This window comes from Patagioenas fasciata, chromosome 2 (genome assembly GCF_037038585.1).
Source record: "Patagioenas fasciata isolate bPatFas1 chromosome 2, bPatFas1.hap1, whole genome shotgun sequence".
Taxonomy (NCBI): Eukaryota; Metazoa; Chordata; class Aves; order Columbiformes; family Columbidae; genus Patagioenas; species Patagioenas fasciata.
Window position 1 is genome coordinate 114,799,091 of NC_092521.1, and position 23,778 is coordinate 114,822,868.

Below are 23,778 nucleotides of genomic sequence, written 5' to 3' on the forward strand. Positions count from 1 at the left end.
ACCAGGTTAGTACAATAGCAGCTGGAGCCATGTAGCCTTTATGATTTTCTTCTCTTGGAGCAAATTTCAAATCCAGTTGGATTTGTCATTCCTGGCAATAATAATAATAATAATAGTGATGATAACAAAGGAAAGGAAGCAAATATTCAGTCATGTCTTAATTATATGCAAAACAAAGGCTTTCTCTAGCTCTGATTGCATTGATTTGTTGAAAATTTCTTCTCAGTAAGAGGAAAGAAATTCACTTTTCCAGCCTTTGTAGACAAGCTTTCAGTGCCTAATTATTAAAAGGCTTGCTTATAGCTGTGGTGGCCTGTGCTTGAGCACCATGCAAATAATCTGTCTAAAGATTAACCTAAAAATTCTTGTTCCCTGATTCTCACCCCACTGGAATGTAACAGGAATCCATTTATCACCGTAGGAATGCAATGACTGGTGAAAACCCTTCATAAGTTCACTTTACTTTCTAATATGAGGATGTTCAGATAGTTTCTCACTCAGACCAGGGATCAGTTGCCTGTGACCAGGCCTCTAATCAATTTATGAACCAGCACATGTGAACTGACAGCCTTGGGATTTTGTCCTGTATTAGAAATTCTGCTTTTATCTGTGTAAGCATCTAATTCTGGATTATTCAAGGGAATTGTGGTGATGGCAGTTGAAGACCTAACAGCCTGCAAGCAAAGGGAAGTTGCAGTTGGCTTTAGCTTTTGTATTCGGTGCATTTCACAAGAAGTGAACAACCTAAAATTCCATTACATGTAGGGCCATGAATTCGAATGACCATTTAGCATAGTCACACTGAAGGGAAAGGCATCACAACATTCAAACCAAAGAGACACCCACATATTTCACCTCCAAGGCTGATTTTTTTTCTGTAATTTCCCCGGCTCTCATGAATTTCCCAACCAGGAATGTGTATTAAGGGACAATTACACAATACTTGGTGAAACTCCCTTTATTTATTTCACTTGTGTTGTTGCTGTTGTTGTATAAGAAAGAGCAAAATAACAAAAAGAACAAAGTAAAATAAAATAGTAGGTGACTCAAACATTTTTAACATGTTGAAATCTCCCTCCAAATGCAAAGATTCTTTCTTTCTTTCTTTCTTTCTTTCTTTCTTTCTTTCTTTCTTTCTTTCTTTCTTTCTTTCTTTCTTTCTTTCTTTCTTTTCTTTGCATTGATTTGTACAAGCATTTTTCTCTGTGAGCCAAATACATCTCTGGTATAACTTCACTGAAGTCACTGGACTTACACCAGAGGTGGTTTTGGTCCTCTGTCCTGGGTAAATACAGTAGGAATAAATTGGTCACACAGGCAGAGTGTCTGGCAATAAGTGCACTGAGTGGTCCTGGCAAACCAATAGGAAAGATGTAAAATAAAAATCTCAAACAGGTCTTTATTTAACATAGGGCCTAAAAATCTACTGGGAGCTGCTGAATACTGCCCACTAACTGTACAAAGTATAGGTAGCATGCCTTCCAAATATCAAAATACCAGACGGAATGCTGTGAAAATAAATAACTTCTAATATAAACAAATGAGAACATATCAAACTGTTACCTCTTTAAACATAATGTAAATAAAAAAAATACCAGTCCTTCTACACAATAAATATTAAGAAACCATTGACATAGTTGAAATGTACTCATATAAATTAACAACTTTAATTACATTAGCCGAACAGACATTGGTTAAAGCACTGCATGTAGTATGCAAAATAATAATAATAATAATAACAATAATAATAATATCAACAACAAAACACAAAATGATAAAAACAAAATAGGCTTCATAATATCTTGGCTTTCATAATTTATATATATATGTATATACATATATATATAGTTGTGTGTATATATACTGTAGATATATATATAATATGTATATATACATACATATATATATATCTTCAACCCATCGTCAATGTATTGGTTTTGAAAGTATTTAAATACAAAGAAACCCATTGAGAATTAACACAGATTCACTGTATCTCAAAAAATAAATAACTACATAACCCAGAAGTGTTGTTTGTTTCTGCCCATGAAAATGTTACTTATAGTTGTTCATGAAAGGTCAAATTATGATTTTGTTTGCTCATACTGAAAACCTTTTTAGTCCACATGTAATGCAGTGAGAGCAGATGGGGAGTAAAGCTTTTTTTCAGCATAAGGAAAGTGACTAGCATCTGATTCTTATACAGATGCACACTATTGACATGAGGTTTAACTTACATAACTTAATTATTTCCATCACAACTCTTCTACCTATACTCCAGAAATAGATTTTGCTCACTTTACTGATGCTGACTGGTAACTTTCTGGGAAAGGAGACCCTCTGAAATCAACAGCATTGCTTACAGAGTAAGGCACTATTCCACACAAGTAACTATAGTCCATAAAAATTTTAATTTTGCACATAGAACTTTTCTACCTTAGATATATTGCTGCTAGCCTCTACGTAGCCTTGTGGTATCACAGTTAAATGAACTTGGTGGCTTAAATCTCAACTAAATGCAAAAAGAAACCAGGTATATATAATGTAGTCCCACTTTGCAATGATTCAGTAAGACATTCTTTCTATTGAAGTCAATGACAAAACTCCCATTTCATTCTGTTCTACAGTTTTGCGCCCTAGATCAGTATTCTACTATGACATACGAGTGCAAAATAGTTATAAGCATCTGTCAGCATTTCCTTTTGCTAAAACCCAAGAATACAAATACACGGAGCCCTCCCAAAGAAACATCTTAATGTGCACTTCTGCCAGTTTCTGAGGCCTTGTATCCAGTGGGCATCTGACGTGGAGAGGGGGAAAGACAACCAAACGTGGTCAACTGTGACACAAGGAGATTGCGGAGATACTAAACAAATACATTTATGTGATTAAATGTATACTGAAAATACCTTTTCAATATAAACACGAAGTAGGTTATATGGAAAGGAATGTGTTAGTAGTTAAAAGCCTCTCTTTTTTTTTTTGGTATAGTTATATCTGAAAGGAGAAGTAATTTTTGAGACTACATGCCCTTGGACAACTTTTTAAATATGGTAACAATTTCTAATGCTATTTTAAGTACATGCAGATCTAATTAAATCAAATTATTGGGGGTGGGGCGTTTTGCTGGAATCAGTCAGTCTTGATTAACATCCCAATTTCATATTTTATTTTATCATATAGTTTTTCATTTCCTCCTACTTTAAATAACTCTGACCACAAATCAAAACCCCATGACTGTATCTAGAGATTGGAGGGAGAAACCTTTAAAATTTGTGACTAGTGTATAGGCACAAATGAAAGCTAAAAAGCAGGGCTTAGGAACAGTTACTTATTGATTTGAAAACCTTCTTCTCTTTTTGGTGTATCTATCATGATAATGCTCACCACATCTAATATCCTATTTTCTTTCCTCACTTGGAAGTTGTCTCAAGCTAGTTTCACGTTTTCCGGGGCCAGTTCCCATTCACCACATAAAAGCTGGTATTGAACTCAGCACCAGACTTCTTTTTAAAGGCTGTTTCTGCTTTGGCTGGGAAAACTGTGAGCCTAAGCTTACTCTACTTGCCACCAATGGGAGTTTTGCCATTGCCATTTAGGGGAAGGTGCTGGGATTTCAGGTCTCCAATGCTCTCTAACTAAATACGCCTGAGAATAATTTTTACCAACATGAGACATCTCATCTGCTTCCCTTGCAACTGCGTTCAGGGATCAATCATGATGCAAGCAGACGGGTTGAAAATAATTGAATTAAGCAATGTTGTATGTGGTGCCATTCATTCAAAATCCTTTCTCTTCACACTGCCCACAGCAAAGGAACCTGTGAGACACCCTGGCTTACCTTTACTCATTTAAGTAGTTTTACTACTCTTGTAAGGAGACCAGTAGATGTCAAATAGCCTGTTGACATGAGTAAGAGTTCTGGGACAACATGCATCCAATTTTAAGGCCAAGTCTAAAGCCCAGTGAACTAAAAGGTACTCTCAACAACTCTCACAGACTATGTCTCTGCTCCTTCTGTTCCAGAGGCTGGCTCTGCTTCTAGAAAAATCAACAGTAATGCTACCACTTGCTTCAGTTGAAACAGGGCCAGAAACTTGGTTTATTTAAGTTATAAGTTAGTTGTGCATCTTTATTTATTTATTTATTTGTATTTTCCTGCTAGCTTTTGGTATCCCTCCCTTTCCCTAGGAAGAAAACACAAAAACCCAACAAACTTCTGCAAATAATTTAAATCAGAAAGCCTTGATATTTTACAGAATACTTTAGTGACAAATTTAGTGTTTACCCAAATGTTATAATTTTTTGAATTTTTTTTTTTTTGCAAATTGCAAACAAGTCTGTAAAAAAATGTATTGTATAAAAAAGTACATAAATGTATAGCCCATTAGCTGTACTATGCAATCTAAATACTGTGGAATAAATTAGATAGAAAACTTAGCTATAAGCATGTATGTTGATATCTATTCAACAGAGGAAAGGGCTTTTTTATTATTTTCTTTCTTTTTTTCTTTTTTTTACTTTTTTCTTTTTTAATCTCTATTGATACGTACAAATACAGACATGAGCCCATGCACACATACATACATATGCAGACACAGAGAACACCCACACACACATGCATCCATAAACAGTTTTGGCTGACAAAAAATGAAGGCCCTGATTACACTGTTTAAACATGGTTCTCGCCATGAAGGTGCTAACACTCTATCCCTAGCCAATGTGACCGGGTTAAATTGTGCTATTTTTTCTTTTCTTTTTTTTTTTTCTTTTTTTTCTCTTTTTTTTTTTTTTTAATTTTCTTTTTACCAACTGTGCTCTCAACAAGGTAGGGAGCCGTGTTAGTGCTACTTTCTGTGAGAGGCGTTTTGAAGCCTGCCCCATCAGAAGGCAGCTAACAGGGGCTTGGTCCTGCAAACTTGTGAGAGTCTGAAGCTTCAGGCTCAGGGTTATCAAACTCAGTGTAAACAGGGCCTAAAGGTTTCTCCCGTTCCCTCTTATCATCTCCCCCTACCCAAAGACAAATGTTGGAACTTTTAACATTCTTTTAAATATGACAGCGATAGAATTTGTTTTAAAAACTATCTACCTGTGCCCTACGGGTTGGACCCTTTGGGTTAGGTGTTGACAGGTCTTACAGGTAACACGCAAACCCATGAAGAGTTGTCGTGCTAGAGGGTGGTGGTTGAGACAGCCAGTCTTTTGCTGAAGACGGCATTTCAAACAGAAATCCTACCATAACTGCCATTTTCTGTATATTTGCAGGGGCGACAGGCGGGCAGGGCCCAAAGCTGCTTGCAATTTTATATCAAGACTTTCGAAGTGTACACCAGCACTTTAGGTTTCTGTCACACAAATACCGTTTTGAACATGTAGCCTCCCACTTGGTAGTACAGGCAATCTTTTAACATAACTGTGCTTTGCACACAAACATTCATTGTTTTAAGAACATTAAAGTGAAGCCAGAAGTGCTTATACCTTGCGTATACATACATATATACATACAGAAATATATACATATATGTATATCCCTTGTATAAAGTTGTTTCCCAGCCAATGCACAGTTGCTGTGCATCAGGGACAAGCCTTAGTGTTGAACATGCAAAAGGGTACAATTATGCTTAGATGGACCTCGGATCCAAGCACCTTGGATCCGATTCCCGGGGCTTTTCTGGGTTTACTTCAAATGGCAATTTTCTGTTGAGGGCGCTATTTGAATTTAAATGGTTAACAGATATTCTAGCCCGAATATAATCAACGTACTTACCCTTAATTCAAACCCTAACTTAGTACAGGTGAATGGTACCAACCACAAACAGACTTTTTAGAGGCTCGCACAAATGTCTTTGGTGTATGTGTCTATTCATTTTAAGGTACAAAATAATAATAATTATTATAATAATAAAAATAGCTATTTTGTGTGCTGTAGCAGTTCTTGTATAGCTCACAATAAGTGCAGCTCTCAACCCCTCCCACACCCAACCACCCTCCCTTGCAAATATTTGTTAAATAAGGATTAGACAGGTCAGACACCATTGTAGTGCAAATAGTAAACGATTAAAAACTTTTTTTTTACAAAATATAGAAATGTTTGGCTCCAGTAACTGGACAAACATGTTCCTTTCAAGTATCTCTCACTGAAGAATTTTTTTTCAAAACAAGTTACTTCCATTTAAAAAAAGTCTTTCTGCTTTTTTTTTTCTTTTTTTTTTTTTCCTCTCGCAGGTAAACAGTTTCAAACCAACTAGGTTGCATAGTTCTAACTTTGTGAGCACCTTTACAAAATGTAACTTTTATTCTTTCATTCATTCCTTTTTTATTCTGTTTTTTCTTCATTTTTCTTTTTTCCTTTTTTCTTTTTTCTTTTTTTTTTTTTTTGTAAATGTAGTGCAGAAGATGAAGGTGTATACACCTGCACAATATTGTCCCTTTACCAATGTTAAGTACATGTATGTGTATAGTGTCTGTATGTATAGAGATATGTATATAAATACATAGCCAAACATATATACAGACAAACACTACACACCTACTCAGTTCCTCGATAAGTTTGGGCTGAAAGTGCCAGTGAATGTCGTATTCATACACATGGCTTTTCAAGGAATTTCAGTGACATTTTGGACTTTGTCCAAATTGCTGCAGGTTAGATGAGCTGCTACCACGGCGTGAACTGATGGGTAACTAAGGGAGGGAACATAACTCCCCTAGTAATAACTAACGTTTAATACACTATGTAATAAGATAAGGAGCATACTTAAAGGAAGAGGAAATTCCCAACCCATACTGCCATTCAGACGTATCTCATTCGAGCCCGGGTTCATGAAGCTTTCTTCCTTTTTATAGCTGAAGTCTTTTCTGATCCTCCATGAGTCTTCTTTTTTCTTTCCCTCTTTTCTCTCTCTGTTTTTGCTTTAATTTCTGATGATTTTTTCTCATTCAAAAAAGGTTGTATCATGTCCAGTCTTTCCTCTTCTTGGGCTTTTGATACATTTTCTTCCCAACTTAACGAGAACGGTCTTGCGCACACGTGTGTCTACGAGCAGCCACACTCCTCCACAATCATATTCTGTATGTCTTTCTTAATGATGTTCTGGCCATCATCATAGTAGAGCATGGACATGGGCCGCAGCTTGGTGGGCACACAACATGATTTGAGGTTGGCAAAGGGGCTGTGGCCTCGCATGCGGTAATGGTTGATGACAGTGGAGTGGAAAGATAATGACGAACCAGATGTGCCTGCTATATGGCTGGGGCACTCTCCTTCGCAGTAGTTGGCGTGATAACCTGTAGGTGCAATGATCCAGTCACTCCATCCTATGTCCTTGAAGCTGACAAAAAACTGCTTCTTGCAGCAGATGTTGACTTTGCCGTCACACTCCAGGCCTCGTCTCCGCCGCCTGTGCTGGCGGTCCTCTGAGTGCCGGGCAAGCATCATCAGGAAGGGACGATGTGATTGCTCCTTCTCCTCTTCTCCTGTAGATTCTCCGGCTTCCTTTTCTTTCCCTTCCCCGTCATCTTCCTTTTTCTTCTTCTTCCCCAGTAGCACCAGGCTGGCTCCAGTCTCTTGGCACAGGTCACAGGCAATCCGCACATCCAAAGAGTTCTTGCCTTGGTCCAGAAGTCTCTGGACGCTGCTGGAGACTGGGAAGATGTGCCAAGTGCTCTTGCGGGTGTCCACTGCCTTTTCTGAAATCAAAGTCTCACTCCTTTCACCTTTCAGCCCCCCATCCTCCATATCTTCTGCTCCTTCAGAGTTGCCTTTTGGCTGCCACAGCTGTTGAAACAGACGGATGGTGACTTTTGTCCTGCTCCGGTTGGCCTTGGCGACCTTCAGGAAGAGCCAAACTTCAGCATGTTCCACCACTGATAATTCACTGCCTTCCTTGGAAATCTCAAAGTGCAACATTTTCTTGGCTGTGCCTGATTTGGTAAATGGAAATAGACAGGAAGAACTTGTTAGTATGTGTGCTCGCATTCTGTTAAAGAAAATTCTGTTACTGTCGCCACAGGCATGAAGCTCCCTGGGTTTCCTACTTAGCTCTGTAAATTTTTATGATTTTTCTGTTCTATCCTTCCTTCACCCCATCCCCTCCTCAGTTTGTCTTTCGTGAAATTTCTCCCTTTAGAAAAGTATTTCTTTGCCTCTTGTTTTCCAATATAATATTTTAACCAAAGCACTTTGTTACAGTAATGGTGTAGTCATTTAGGTATAGCATTTCACGGCAAATAAACATCAGTAGCTGCTAAGAGTATATTTGCCTAAGTTGTCTTTGTGATCACTGTTAGCTGAAAGGCAAAAATGCTTTTGTGATGACAGCCCATGACTTTATGTACCATACACATGCAAAGCTACGCCTAATAGCTAAAGTTAGGGAGTGAGTTCCAGCCCTGTCAATTCTTTGGCAATACTTTGGAAATTATATGGGAATGAGGTCTGCCCTTTCTCCCTCCCTATAATGCCATTCTTCAGATTCATCTTAAAATGAGTTGTAAATGTCAATTGTTTCAAAAACAAAGAAATACTATGAGCCTCAGCTTTGAGAGGTTTGCAGAGTTATATTGTAAAGAACTGCAGAATTGCAGCAGCCAGACTCTTCATCCTGTGAGATGTTAGCTGTAGATCCTGTTCTTAATTTAACACACTGTACTCGCTGTGATTATAGTAACGGTGAATACACTGAAAAATGAGCTAAAGAACTGTATAATTATGGGGATGGTTCTCTGGCATAATTGTATCAACTTGCTGAGATGTCATGATGATGATTATGATGGTGAGGGGGTGTTTCTCTGATACAGAGCTCATATTTCTGGCAGAAGTTGGAATGAATAATGAGGGCTGTTTAATGATTTGATCACTAGAGCATGAAAAAAGTTGAGATAGAATGAATTAGCTGGGGGGTGGTGCTATTATTTTTTTTAACAGCGGTACTTTTCTATTTTCTTGACAAAAGAAAAAGCCATGTTGGCATCTTTTGTTCTTTCTTAGCATGGAGGCTGGGATGGACTTGGGGTCACAGGTTTGAAACGCACAGATGTCTGACCTTAGTGAGACAGAAGTGGTATTCATAATCGTCAGTTTGTCATTGATATTATTCTTGAGCTACTCATGGCTGTTGACCCTATTCTCTGTGCAGTGGTTCTGCTTGTCAGGGAACCAGAACTTCGCACCCTGAAAAGGGCAAGTGGTGATCAAAGCTGAAGTGACTGGATGCACACAGGAAAAATTGCTCTCATGGCAAGAAGGCTCTCTTCCTTGCTTCCCGTCGCCTCTGAACTCCAGCAGTACCAGCTCCCTGACCATCTCCCCACTCCCCCATTCTCAGGTGAGACAGAGGTAGGACAAAATCACAAGAAACATCTATTCTGTATTTCCTTGCAAATTCAGGAGTTTCTGGTTTCTAAACTCTGTGCTCCCCTTCGAGCTACCTGTTGCTTTCCTTCGCTGTGAAGTCCTGGCACTGACACATCCAGCTTTCCGCAGTGGCATTCCCAGGTCAAGGAGACAGACGTTTCTGAATTACAGTGGCCAAAGGGCACAGTGTTTTGGTTTTTTTTTCCCTCTAAGTGAGAGTGTGAAACTGTAGACTTTAACTGTCACTGAGATAGGGAAGCACATGGTTTGTGTTAACTGCTTCTCACAGACCTTGGTGCCCATCTCCAAAGTAAGTTACATTGATTTCTCAGGGAGCCACATGAACCAGGGGGGCTGTGCCTCAGAAAAGGAAGTGGCTTATAGAAAAGATAGAGCAAGCGGACCAGTACTGTGAGGCATGGTGGAGTTACTGGTTTTCTGTTTTTTTTTTTTTAAATAAGATTCATTCAGTAATGATGGAAAGTTCATTAGTCATCTCTTACCAGCTAACACCATTTTTTTCCACTCTAGAAATGAACTATGGCAAAGGTGTCAGCTGTGTTGGAGCAGAGGGCAGGTAGTAGGCATTAATCGCACTCCTTCATGGATTTCAGAGCATAAGGAGATGTACAGTGGCATTCCTCCAGTCCTAATAAAGCCTGGTCCATGAGGCTGCTTGCCTCATATGGAGGAATGTTATAGTGTTGTCTATGAGAATGGATATTTCTAAGGCCTGTGAGGATCATCCATCCAGCCTGCTGCTTCATTCTTCCTGACTCCCTCTCCTAAAGCAAACTTCTAACTTTAGTTTATCCCTTTCCTTGGCACAGTCCCGACAAACCCTTTCTGAGGGGGACCTGGGATTCAGGGGAACCTGAAGGCAGGCGACCTGCCAGGGGTGGGCTGCTGCCTCCAAGACTTTCCATCTAATCCCCTCTGCTTCCTGTCACTACCCAGAGAAACCTTGGGGAAAAAAAGATGGTTCAGACCAGAAATTCTTCTGTCACCAGCAGTCTCTCCCCGGATGCTCTCTTTCCCCAGAGCTCACAGACTGGTGCGGGGAATAGGCATATATTGCTGGGAAGTGCAAAACTTGTTCTGTGTTCTAGAGGTACCAAGCTGGGCACAGACAGCATTTCTGGTGCTAGGGGGGATCTTCCTGTGCATGAGCATGAGCAGATGAGCTGTGCTGGACACGAACATGGAAAATCAGCCCAGTCATGCTCTGAAGAAAGCAGCCGGGGTGCCCAGACTTAGCTCACTAGGGGAAGAAGCTGCATGGCCCATCAGATCAGAAAAAAAAACAGGCAGCCCCATGTTACAGAATAGCCTGATGCTGTTGCGTGCTAAGGCATGGTATTTCACATTCTGCTATTTCCATCCTAGTGGGAGTTGAAAATAGCGACATATCTCCAACAGTAAATATTCACATTACCTTATGCACTGGCCAGCAGTGTAAGTAATGCAACCTGTCTTTTTGACATATATTACACGAAAGAAACAGGACCTCAAGAGCTCTCTTAAATAGTTTTTCATATGCTTCTGTATGTGTGAAAGCTGAATTCTTCCTCATTACTAAAAGTATTAGAATAGTATGGTGAGCTTGGGCAAGGTAGCATAAGACATGTCCTTATACAGGAATAACAGCCTCCCTATCGGTTGTTAGCCACAATAACAGCCTCTCTGAATGTCATTAGCTACATTTTCATACACTAATGGTCAATTCAGATTCTAAAGAAAAAAGATTCAGGAAGCTTATATGAGCCTAATATTTCTGTATGAAACAAAATCCTGAGTCCTCAACCCCGCATAGCTAATAAAAGGTTTTATAGCAATTAAAAAAAAACCTTTCCCTTTCACGGATCTTTTTAGAAGGAGACTGGGAATGGTACAAAGTTGGGGATAAAAAGCATGCTTTCACATTAGGAAAAAAACGAAGCTTTTCTGAATTCTCTCCACATTCACAACTAGTTTGTTACGATCACACAGCACAAATGGTATGAATCCTGCAGTCTTTACAAGGTCACTATGCTCAGACAAGCTCATTTTGAAATCAGAGTTTGGCCTGTGCTAAAACTGAATGGAGATCTCTGGATCGGACTTACGATTACACATTCACTTTATAACAGGATCTTTATTTCCAAAAGGTTCAGTGCTACAATAAAATAAATTCTTCAAGTATTCTGAGACCAAAAAAATCACTGTAATTCATCTTCTCCAAATATTGCTTAGGGATTTAGCAGTCTTTCCTTTTTGGTCTGATTTACTGACCAGGTTCAAAGCTTTAGAAATATATGTTGTTCATTTAACTGAAAGTAAAAAGGAGACCTTCCTGAAAGTTGGGGATGGTATCACTTCCATAATTACACTTTGTCTATCCTTCTGTCTTGCCTTTTCATCTGCCACAGCTGATTTGCAAGGGTCTTCTTCCATTTCTAGTCATCCTGCACCTCCTGCCTGACTCCTGTGGAAAGACTCACGGCCCAACAGTGGTAATGCCTTTGTCACTTCCATGCTCAATATAAACGGTAATGTCAACAGCCTGGATTGTTATCATAGCAGAGGGCAGCTGAAAAAGGAGATGAGGGATTACTTTTGCCCCCCCTCTTTGATTGCTTTTCCTCATATCCTTTTCCCAAAGCCCTGGAGAGGCCACCTCTCTGCTTTACTGCTGAGCGAAGTCCCTTCCAGGAAGAGTACTGTGACACCAGCAAATGCTGTGAGAAATGGTTAAAAATACTAACCCCAAGAAGGAGTGCATATATGGTAAAAGGTTTAATGAAAGGAGTTACTGAATGGAAAGAAAGTGTAGCATCAGTATATATACCAGGAGAGTTTGCTCCTATCTGTTTTTCTCTTCAGTGGTGCTCGCACACCTTTTTAGGAGGAAACCTGAAGATTCAAGCAGAGGGGAGCCCGCACAGGTACCCTCCTCTCCACCTCTGGAAGGGCTGCTCAGGGCTTGGGTGCGGGACTCTGTGCTCTCTACCTGGTCCCAAGTGGCACTTGGTGACGGGCATGGTGCCGGAGAGTGTGGGGGGACTGGCAGAGCCCTCGTGGGCCCAGGTGTGGGGGGATGGCAGGGTCAGCCCTGCATGGGGTAGCTGGTCCTGGGCTCACAGCAGGAGCCTGTGGCTCCAGCACACTCCTCCTCTGAGGCTAAGGATCCTTCCTTCAGTATTGCTGGCTTGAACTATGTAGCAAAAGCTCATTTATTTCCAATTGGCAGTGGGATTCATGATTGAGCCCTAATAGTTTAAGCTATATACATATACCATGTAGAGTCTAAGCTATACAATTAAGAGGATCTTTTTTTTGAGTAAAATGCTAAGACAATTAAAATTATTAAAAACAAAACAAAACACATGCTGCTAAATTATTAAGGCTGTTTTTTTCATAATGACAGCGATTATCCTTTCTGACAATATAATGTGACTTATTCTTAATTTCTCTTAATAGGCAGTATTTAAATTTTCCTTTGCAAAATGCTCACTGTGTAAGAAGGTGCTGTTACTTTAAATTTCCATGCTTCACCACTGCTTAATTTTGAACCATTTTTACGTTATACTGTAAGTGAACTGTTTTTCCATACAAAGCAAGCTTTTTTTTCCTTTTTTAGTTGCTAACTTTACTACTGCCTATGTTTAGATTTGGGGGAATTTGTGCTGCGTGCCAATCTGTAATTACATTCAAAAGCATCCTTCTCTTCACTTCTCATTTCCGTTCCCCAGGAGACAGAAAAAAATAGGTTACTAGAAAGGTTCCTCTAAAGAGAGTGAAGAGAAGAGCATGGTTATTGAGAGATAATTGCTCAAAATGTTTACTAATGAGTGACCACTAGAGTTAGATGAATTGTTCAAACGGTAGAATTTATTCAGTGAATTTAGCACTGTTATCGTCTGGCAATTATCCCCTAGGCAGACTGATTATTACTAATGTGTTATTACCGCGATTAGACAGTGGCAGTTTCTGTGAATGCATTTCAGCCTATGGAGCGCTGGCAGACAATTTATTCTAACTATTCGTCACCCCCGTATGTGACTGGTCATCCAGGTTGTGTACTTCCATTCCTGCCCCGACTGTCTTACTGTTGCCTCTTACAAAGGGAGGAGCAATTATGACACAGATAGCAACCACCTTATCTTTATGTTCACATACTTTTTGCTGCCAGCAAAGGGAGATTTTTGTTGTAAGAAAAAAACAGACCAAAAAAAAAAAAAAAAAAAAAAAAAACCAAAAAACACAGGGAAAAGAACTGTTCCCCAGGCATTCATGAGGGAAAAAGCAGCAGCAACCTTATTTAAATACCTTTCTTGAAAAGTTAACCCAAAGGGGCATTGACAAGGTCATTGAGAATGTGAAATAGTTCAGTTCTGGTGAACCTTGACTCTCCTCAAAATAGTCAGGAGGGAAACACTTTACATCCACAGCTCAGAGCTCTTTCCAAATTGAAAGCCCCTCCCCCACATGGCTTTAAATATTTAGAAACAAAAAAAAGGTGGTTTTTTGGCTGAAGTTTTTTGCTACTTGATTTTTGCATTTACATCTAAAATAGCTCAAGCAACATTTAGTGCGACTTGCACTACTACTATATTTGAAGGTAACACTAATAACAAGTCTTTGTCTTTCATAAAAGAGAGAGTAAAGGGTTTTTTTACATACTTGTAATAATTTGTTGTAAATTCTAAAATTAAGTGGACCAGAAGCTGTCAGTCTGTTTTCATTAAAATAGTTAATTTCTATGCACTAAGGCCCAGAGCCCAAGCCCACTGAAATGAATAGCAAAACTTCCAAACACTTCCAGTAGACTAAGCTTCAATCCTAAATCGATCTTGCTGCATTAAATGAGATTGCCCTTTCATACCCTTATAGACATATCGAGATATGAGAACTCCTCAGCATGAATCAGTTACACATTTGCAGTATAGATACATCGTGCACACCAGACAGCACATTAATGCACATACTTATCTGCAGGAACACGTTAATATTAGTGTGGTGCAGGTACATGGGTATATAAGCGTGTCTGCCTTGGCGTACCTGTACATGTGGACATATGTGCACTTATACACACATACAGGCAAATGCATATTCTGAAATTCACAACTGCATTTGCATACAAAACTGCATGCATGACTACACACAGAGATGGACAGTAATTTCTGTCTCTCTCGCAGCTATCTTTTTATAAACTGGTTCCCACCTTCTCAGATTCGCCTGTGTTTTCTCAAGTTGTTCTCAAACCAACCAACCTCCCTGAATTCCCGCATTTTGACATTTTGTGACAATGAAACAGATTAATACAGAATGGTTTTCTTCTTCTGGAAGTAACTTGCTTTCATTTGCTAAACTTGAAATCTTTGATATAGTATGCCAAAGCAAAAAAAAAAAAAAAAAAAAAAAAAAAGAAAAAGAAAAAGAAAAAAAATAATTGAGGGGAAATAGGCTTGTTTTCCAAAAGCCAAGGAAACTGTATTAAAAAAAGATGTGAGAAAATCAGCTCAGATGATGATTCATGGTCACATTTCTCAGTATCTTGTAGAAAATAATAATGGTAATTTCTGATCTTTCTAGATTTCCAGAACTTCCAGCATCTATCAGTTTATCTTGTTCCCCTTTGCCTTTGCCCGTTTCCTTCCTGTAGTATTTTACTTGCAGTCTTCCACTCCACTGAATCTCTGCCTTTTAAATAAACCAAAAGAGAGAAACAAGAGCTCCACTCAGAGAAGCTACAGATAAACATAAAGATCTTTGGGATTCAGGATCCGATTAGGTAAAATAGGAGCTTGCAGGAAGGTTGCCTTGCGTGGAGCAAAAAGCCTTTGGAGTGTGCCCTCTCGTGGCCATTCTTTATTCAGCACGGATATTTGTGCCATTAAATGCATTTGCTCTCCAAAAAAAATGAGGAAATAATTTGAAGAGGCACAAGAGACCCATGCTTTTTTTCTTTCTGAACTGCCAGCCCGGATGGACAGGAGTAGGTATCTTCCTAGGAAAAGGTGCAAGTGTGTACACACATGGATCTGCACATGAAAGCTGGCATCACATGATCAAGTCAGTTCACCTTGATTTCTGTGTGCAGTGATACAAAAAGGTAGAAGTGGCCTAAGTAGCTGTGAGACTTCTCATTTTTTTCCTGACAGTTCTCCTAATGATAAGCCTTTGGATTTCAGTATTTCCATCCAGCAATCCCTATCACCTTCTCAGGGGCTAATGTTAGCAACCCATTTCATTGGTAGTTTAGTTGCCAGGATCAAATTCACTTGGCAAAATCCCAGGTCTGCCTAATAAGATATCTACTTAAAATAATGAAAGAGTAGCCAACTATATGTTATGAGGATTGGGTATCTCAGTTATAGAACCTGTTGGTTTTGCTTGTCACAAAATTATATGACCCCTCTCCTAAAAAGACTATTTTTAAGACCTTGAAGTAACCCACAGAGCTCTGGCACAGCTACCCTCACAGCAGAACTAATCAAGGTCAGTAATCTTAGTTTGATATGCAAGCAGAAAATCATTTTCATGTTTTACTTGTAAGAGTGCCAAAGGACAGTAGGGTGCATTTGTAAACTTTTGCCCAATACTCGTGGTCATTAGTTTCGCAAAGATCTGCCTTGATTTGTTAGCTGTGAAAACTACCTGCCAACTATTTTGCTGATTTCCTGGACATAACTACACCTGTGCTTCAGACAAGTTCACCGCAATTAGTTTCCCCTCTAATTGTCCTAAGCCTGCACTCGTTTGAATTTTGGTCTATTTTAGAAAATAGCAGTCTCAGGCCAGAAGCACGTGCACAGGGCACTGTTTGTTCATTCACTCCATTTCATTGTATGTCTGAGGATATGGCTGATGAAAGATGGAAATACTACTTTTTTATGCAGGCAAGTAGTAAATGTGGCTTCTGAAAGGTAAGGGGAATGGCTGGTTTATGTCAAATCATACCCAAAGGAACAAAAAACCTAAAGTCTTATTTCTCTTTCCAGAGACCTTCATTTGATACAATGTGAGAGGTTTCCATTCATTTTCATTGATTTCCTATTGCCTTCTTTCACAACAGAGCATGTTTCACATTAAAAGCAGGAAGAACATTCACCTGACTGTGAGGGGAGCAGGTTTATTCTCCTGCTTGGTGTTTTAAACTTATCCATACCCTTCCCAGTTCCCACAGACTGAAAAGCGGCAACTGTTCATGTGGCTACATTCTGTTCCTGCCTTTTTAACTCATACTTCCTATATGACATGTCACTTGCCTTCTTTTTGCCTCACTTTCCTCAGCAGGAAAAATAATACTGCTTTAATATTTGACATGCAGTAATGCTGGTGTGTGAGTGGAAGAGATTCCAGGCTTACTGAAGTTGTTGCAGCATGGGCACCTGTAAAGCGTGGTAGATCCTCTGATGTCAGCAAGACACCAAATATGAATGGCTACAGGTGAAAAATATATTTTAGAGGTCTGAAGTTGCTCCACAGAGTGGAGTTATCATTTATGTTACAAACACAAACCCTAGAGCTCGGTTTCTAGGTTGCTAGTTGCTCCTCCCTACTCCCAAATCAAAGCCCAGCAGGTATGGGGAAAAGGGCCAGAGCAGCCCTCCTGCTTTGGCTCTCAGGATGGGCTTCACATGAAGGTGGAGAACGGCAACAGCGCAGAAAAGCCATGGGAACACACTGGATGCCCCCATCCTTCAGCTGGGCAGCTCCACAGCATAAGTCTTCTTAAATTAGTTTGGCTAGCAGTGGTAGGACAACGCTATGTAAATCAAACTAAGTGACGTGTTAGTGTTGGGTAGTTTGCAGCGGGGGGGATCGGTGGCCGGACTATTGGCCAGCCTGTGGGCAATGGCACGATTTTCGCTGCTCACGTGGCCCCGAGAGCCAATGGCTTCAGGAGCCGCCGTCAGAGGGTGTCGTACTGAGTAGGCATATATCAAATTCCAAATTCCTTTGTGTCAGAGCTCAGGAGAGACAATAATGTGTTTACAAATGATTGGGACTCACACAGTGAAGAGAAACCACTGCTCATGCCATATGTGTTTCACTGTGCTCAGTGCGAGCTGCTGAAAACCAGGTGGGGAATCCGACTCATAGATATCTTAGAGATTTCTTTGCTTTTAAAAACTCATTTCTAAACTAACGTTGAGCCACCCCTGCTTCTAATGACCACTGGCGTTGATACCTTCTGCCTGCTTTCTGAAGTGAACGGAAAAACTGAAAAGCCTGAGCTTTCATACTGAAAGCACTGATAATGTGTATATTGACAAGGATTCCAAAGGCAAGGGCTCCTTGTACAGTTGGAAATCAGACAGCCAGCAGGAATGTCTGCTCTTAAAAGCATGCACACTTCTTGTGCATGGCTTCCCCTGCAAACAGAACATCTGAGTCAACAGGTTTTCAGGACTGGAAACTCTGAGTGTTGTCTTAATTGTTTATACTGCCGCAGCAAACTTTTAAACAAAAATGCTTGGAGTTCCTTTGCATACTTTGCCTACCATATGCTGTACCAAACAAAACAATGACATTCTTTTAAAACCGTCTTGGCAACAGGAAAAATGCTTCGGCTAGACAACGTCATAAAAAGTTCCTGTTAGTTAGATGACAGAGTTATTGCAATATACTGCTATTGATGCATGTATAAACATACTCATATATACTAACAGATATATATGCACATATATATACATTGAATTAAAATGGGTTCTGATCCTGTTCATGTAGGAACAAGACAGTAAAGTACAACTTTAGAGTTGTTTCCTATAGCCAGTTGATGCGAGTCTTAAGCCACTACTTTGTAAATATCTATATTCTAAGACTCTACTGTGTAACAGGCAAAACAGAACTGTGAAAGAGTTCAAAATGCACCCTACCAAGGTTGCATTTTTTTGACAGGAGTGTTTTAGGAACAGAATCTTTTTTTCCAGTATGCAGAAGTCTGCATTACAAATTGGATCAGCTATAGCAACTTGTCTGGTTCTGTTGAAGTCATCTGACAGTCCCTGCAACTCCATCCCTGCAACTCTTTACTGACGGAGATGCTGTGTTAAATTAAAAAAAAAATAAAAATCACCACACCTCTCACTGCTAAAAGTTAAAGCTGATTCGTCTTATTTTATAACTTCCACTGTAATTTTTTACATGAAAGGGTTGTTTCTCAATTAGTTTGCAGTTCACTTTCTGTCTTGAAACTCCCCAAAAGGCTTCAGCCCTTTTCCTTTAACCATCACCTCTGCAATCTAGTTACTTTACTGTAAGTACTCTGGCTTCACAGGCACAGTTTGGAAGACCCCACTGCAGCCTGACTTTCTGCTTAAGATTGGTTAGAGAGCTTCCTCCCTGTGTGGCTGTCTGTGCTTAGACTAAATCAGAAAAATCAAATTCCTTCAGAGTCCTGTCCCCTCCATCCCGTTCCTCCTTCTCCCCCCCCGCCCCCCCCCAAGTCTCATCCTACAACCTTGCAGGAAACATTATTGCTGGGGAGAAGAAAAGAAGTTAATTGCAGTTCTGGCACAAAGGATATTTTACAATTTTGTTTTTCAAGCACTCACCTGATTCTGCAAAAGTGATGATTTCTGAGGTTTGCTCCACAACTTCATTCATTTCGGCTCTTCTTCCAACATCATCCTCTATTTCCACATAACCATCCTCTCCCACCTTTCCCACGTGGAGTTTCTTGATGGCATTTAAAAGTGCTGCCTTGGGCACCGGCTGGGTGATATTAGGTCTGTCCCTCAAGTGCAACATGTTCAGTATGTGCTTCTTTACTGCTTCCACCATCTCAGGCTGTGAGCTGGGCACATCCTTTGAGAGCGTGGCGAGGGCACATGACGGACAGTCAGTGACTGAACTGTGCCCCTCGGATCCTGGGGTTGGGGAACTCCTCACTATAATCCAGCAAAGCACCAACAAAAATCCTCTCTTCCAAAGCAAAGGCATCCTGGCAGCAAAAGTTGTTGTGATTCCCTTTTTAAAAGGCCCTGCTTTTCCTCCCCCTTCACGCACAGTTTTTTTGGGGCTGGTTTGGTTTGTTTGTTTGTTTGTTTGTTTTTCCTTCTCTTCAGCAAATTCTCTGGAACAAGAACCGAAAGTTTTCTGTGAAGTTTTGTTTGCAGGTTCCCTCTCTGCATGCAATAAGTGCTGTAGATGTTTGTGGCTGTCAGGGAGAAGAGTTCTGACTCTGTCTCAGAGTAGGAGAGAGACACAGAGAGAGGGAGAGAGAGAGAGAGGACGGATTGGCCTAAAGTGAGTGAGTGAATGAGAGAGGGAGGGAGTTTTGTCTGTGAGTAAAGGCTATGATTAGGAAGGCGGAGGAACAGGCAGGCTGGCTTCCTTATGCTCATTGCTCCCCTAACACACACCTCTCTTCAAATATCACTACTCGTGGTTCCTGCCCTCCCCTCTTTCTGAAATCTCTTTTCATTCCTGTAAATTTAACTCTTTTTTTTTTTTTTCTTTTTTCCTTTTTTTATTTACCTCTCAATTTGACCCTCCTGGCACCCCCCTAGCTGTCATTCCTTTCCCCCTCCCCTTTTTTTTTTTTTTTTTTTTTTTTTTAGTTTTGTTTGTTTGGTTTGGTTTTGTTTGTTTTGTTCGTTTCAACAGTACCACTGGCTTACCTAAACAGAAGAAACATGAATGAATGAAAAGAGTGAAATCTTTTATTAACAAGCACCTTGCTCTTGGTCCTGACTGGTATTGTTAGAGAAAGCATATGTTAAATAGCTTGTGAATGAGATGGGGATGAGCACAGGGGCTCCGAATATCTTGGGCAGAACATTATTCCACCTAGAGTAGAAAAGATCTTTTCTGCTCATTTCTAAATGCCGGAGGTTATCAACACTGGCAAGAGATCTGACGGGAGCAAAATAACACTCTTGTTTGGAGGGCTATATAATACATGATACGCTTTCCAGCTGCAATATGTGGTCAGGCACTGAAAGCCTAAGCAGGAGTTGGTGTGGCACATACCTGTGACATGCTATGGCAGTGCCCTTGCACCAGAAATATCCCTACTTCTAAGCCTGTCTGTGCCTAGAAGTTCTCAGGCAGATATATTTAGGTAACATCTGAAAAATGCTTTGAAGGTGAGAAATGTTACATGTCATCTGGCCAAATCATACTCGCTCCTGACTCAGGCAAATCCTTCATCGATGCCAATAATAATTCTGTCTGAGGGAAGGCTGAGTAAGATCATCTACATTTGGCCCATTGTTATTAGAAGACACTTTTCGTTCCATTCATTTAAAACACACAGAGCAATCATAATATTAGACTAAGACATCAGGAATTAAAAGCCATCTAAAACACTGCTAGGAGCTGGAGTTTCAACCAGCACTGGGAGACCCTTGTCAGTTCATGCCCATGAAGGTTTTGCTATGCAGTGAAAATGCATTCCCCGTGTCCCTGCCACAGCTTCACATTGCCTTTACATTCTGTAGGCTCTCCATTCTGTTCCTCACATTTGAACTTTGTAATGGAAAATGAGAAATCTACAGCTGATAGACTCTAACTTTTGAGGTTCTTCCCCTCCAGACTTTAACTTGTTCAGATTTGCTTAGAATAGCTTCTACTTTTTTAGTATTTACCCTCTTCCTTTCCCTCCATTTCATTGTCTCTCACGCACACCTCTGTCTTCTCAGGTGTGGTTACCTCCTACCCAGCAAATATTCCACTTTCACTATATTACTGTCAACCCTTGTATTTTAGTGGAAGCAAGTAATTAATATATATGAGCATTGTAAAGTCTCTAGTTTCTGTGAGATGACTACAGGGACATGGGCTGACAGACAGGCAAGGACTTATAGTTAGGGTAAAGGAAACATACAGAAGTAATTGAACAATCAACTCAAGTTTTACAAATGTTATATATTGCAAGTCCTTTTCAATTAAGCTCTTTTATAAGTCTTTCACTGTTATAAGGCATCCACAGTACACCCTCATCTGTGTTTTACTGACCTCAGTTGCTATACTGTTATATACTGTTACACTTACAGGTCTGTCAGCATTATAAACCCTGCAGCCATTCTTATAAACACATCTTTGTAACACAAACCTCACTATAATACATCTAAATTTCTTGGATCTTGTGAGCAGCCTAAAGTCTGTTGTAATTATATAAAGTCTGAAAGTCAGCTTGAAATAGAACTAAAAGTTTAATTGGACAAAAAATAATTTCAGATGGAAATATGCATTCATGATTAGATGTACTAACAGATGACATAATTAAAGGGTTTATTTATAGTTCTAATATAGCACCTATCCCAACAGTGTCTGATGAAAAGTAAAGGATAGGCATAAATCAATATAAAATACAGATAAGTATATTTGGACTCTTGCTGCGGGGTATACGTTGCTTGACATATATAACAGGTACACTTATCACAGACAATCTCTATTACATATAACATATTCTACTTGCATGCCATGATGATGACAGATTTAACATTAAAGCATAACTTTCTAAAAACCACTGTTTTCTAAGAGCGAGTGTGCTGATACCGCTAACATATAGTTCACTTGTACTTACATACATGCATAAATATATGTACAAAAATACATAGTGTTTGATTAAGTATAGAAATAGCAGTTCAGACTCTTTCTATAAAATTACCTGAGCTGCAAAGCTTTGTATATACATTCATTCAGTATAGCCCCAACAGTATGCAAGAGCATGCACAGGAATTAAAAGTTTCAGTTTTAAAGGAAAAAAGCTGGTTTAAAGTTTTACCTCTCTAGTCCTGACTCTCAGAAGGAGACTGCTGTATTGTGCATTAAGAACTGCTGAAGTTCCTCTTTGTGGTATTTATAATGCGAAGCTTTATACTGTACTTCTCATGTGTACACTCACATATAATGTCTGTCAAAAGTAAGTGGGCCGGATCACTGTGCTGGATTGGTTAATCCTGTTACATCAGCAATTGACTGTTTTTCCTGTATGAGACATACTTCTGGTAATTATCTAATGGAAACTCCTAATTGTCTAGCATGACAAAATATCGTGAATCCAACTTGTAGTGGCGATCTCTGTATCCATTTAAAGAATAAAACTTGAACTCAGACTGAAAGCAAAAATTATGAGTCAGGAAGACACACTCCAACTTGTTTTATTGCATAGCTAGATATAGATATTATTAGATGTAGATATCACTGATTTAGTTGAAACACACTATTTGCCAGATACTTAATTACTAGTTTGCAAATTGTTTTCTTCTTTCATACTTAAGGCTATATCAGATAATCTATTTGCAAATTTGGATTCTTTTCAAATTCAGGAAAATGCATTTGATTAAGAATCCTTTTGCTGTGGATGAATTTTTTAAATTTGATCTTTGTATAAATATGTCCTTCTGTTAACTTAGGGATCCCTTTAAAGCTCTTAAAAATGATTCATATTGCTCTTGTCCAACTCTCCTGGCTTCTTGACGTGCAGATTGCATCACACTATTTAAAAGGGTTTAGACGTCTAAAAATAAGTTACAATGAATGACAGGTCACATTTTTTGCAAGTGTGGTATTAACACACGTGGAATAAAATAAAATACAGTTTTCATTTCAGTTTACATTAGTGAAATTCAGAAATAACTGTATGCCAATTAGGCAGTACAAAAGTTATATATATATATATATATATATATAGGTATATATATAAAAGGTCAAAAGTAAATCCAAAATCCATCTCCTTTCTTAAGCACACATAATAGCTGGCTTTATGTGGTACCGTTTATGACAAATGGCATGATCATGCAGTCTTTACTCATTCAAAACACCCACTGATTACCAGAAAATCCCTATCCTTCAGATTTTTTTTTTTGGTCTGAATCGTACTTATAATTGCATTTTTATGTCCTGTTGGTAATGTAAGTTTAATCTGTCTTGGAATATGGCTGATCTGGATCAGGGAAGAAAGATGTAAGATGTTCAACTCACAGTGATACCAGGGAGTCCTTATAGCAGCGTTGATTCCAACTGGTGTGTGTGCTGTATTCACACAACAGCTTTGGTAGAATGAGCAAAAATTCAGGAGTTAATGGGAAACATATGACCAGATAGGTTGTTTTGTTTCCCAGGTTTAATATGCATATAATAAGTTTTCAGGCTGTAACATGCTGTGGATTGAAGCCTCTTGAAACAGGTTTCAGTAGCTTTCCTCCAATCTGACATTGGTGATTCCAGTTGTCACAAAGAACAGCTTTTTTTTCCCCCCCCTTTTTCTTCAGGCACAGTGAGAGGCATGCTGGAAGAAAAAAATAACGAGCATGCACATAACTAGCTATTTGCAGGACCATATTTTTAACGGGGATCCTAAAAGTGAGTTTTGGCAAAGGGCTTTTCCAGCATGGAATTCTGTTTTTCTCAGGACCAGACTGAATTTGGTTTTAACTGGCATCCTAAAACTCTTTGAAATTAGTTACACACTGGTAGTGCAGCGACTGTTG

At 39.4% G+C, this 23,778-nt stretch overlaps 1 protein-coding gene and 1 long non-coding RNA gene across 2 annotated transcripts in view; one reads left to right on the forward strand and one right to left on the reverse strand.

Moving 5' to 3' along the window:
• Positions 1-943: 943 nt before the first annotated feature.
• INHBA (inhibin subunit beta A) lies at positions 944-22,151 on the reverse strand. The gene is made up of 3 exons (XM_065832688.2): positions 22,071-22,151; positions 18,892-19,412; positions 944-7,917 (listed from the first exon to the last, which is right to left on the reverse strand). Exons 2-3 carry the CDS (start codon positions 19,277-19,279, stop codon positions 7,031-7,033), a joined length of 1,275 nt encoding a protein of 424 aa, XP_065688760.1. The 5' UTR covers positions 19,280-19,412; positions 22,071-22,151; the 3' UTR covers positions 944-7,030.
• LOC139827245 (uncharacterized) overlaps positions 17,318-23,778 on the forward strand; it is an 86,699-nt gene continuing 80,238 nt past the window's right edge. Inside the window, exon 1 of the long non-coding RNA XR_011737678.1 lies at positions 17,318-17,417. This is a non-coding gene — a long non-coding RNA (uncharacterized lncRNA). The remainder of the gene's footprint in view (positions 17,418-23,778) is intronic.

Bases quoted from the DNA above. Each gene is read 5' to 3' on its own strand.
- INHBA (XM_065832688.2), bottom strand. From the start codon at position 19,279: ATGCCTTTGCTTTGGAAGAGAGGATTTTTGTTGGTGCTTTGCTGGATT. The intron at 7,918-18,891 runs GTGAGTGCTTGA...TTACCAAATCAG, and splicing joins CATCACTTTTGCAGAATCAG to GCACAGCCAAGAAAATGTTG.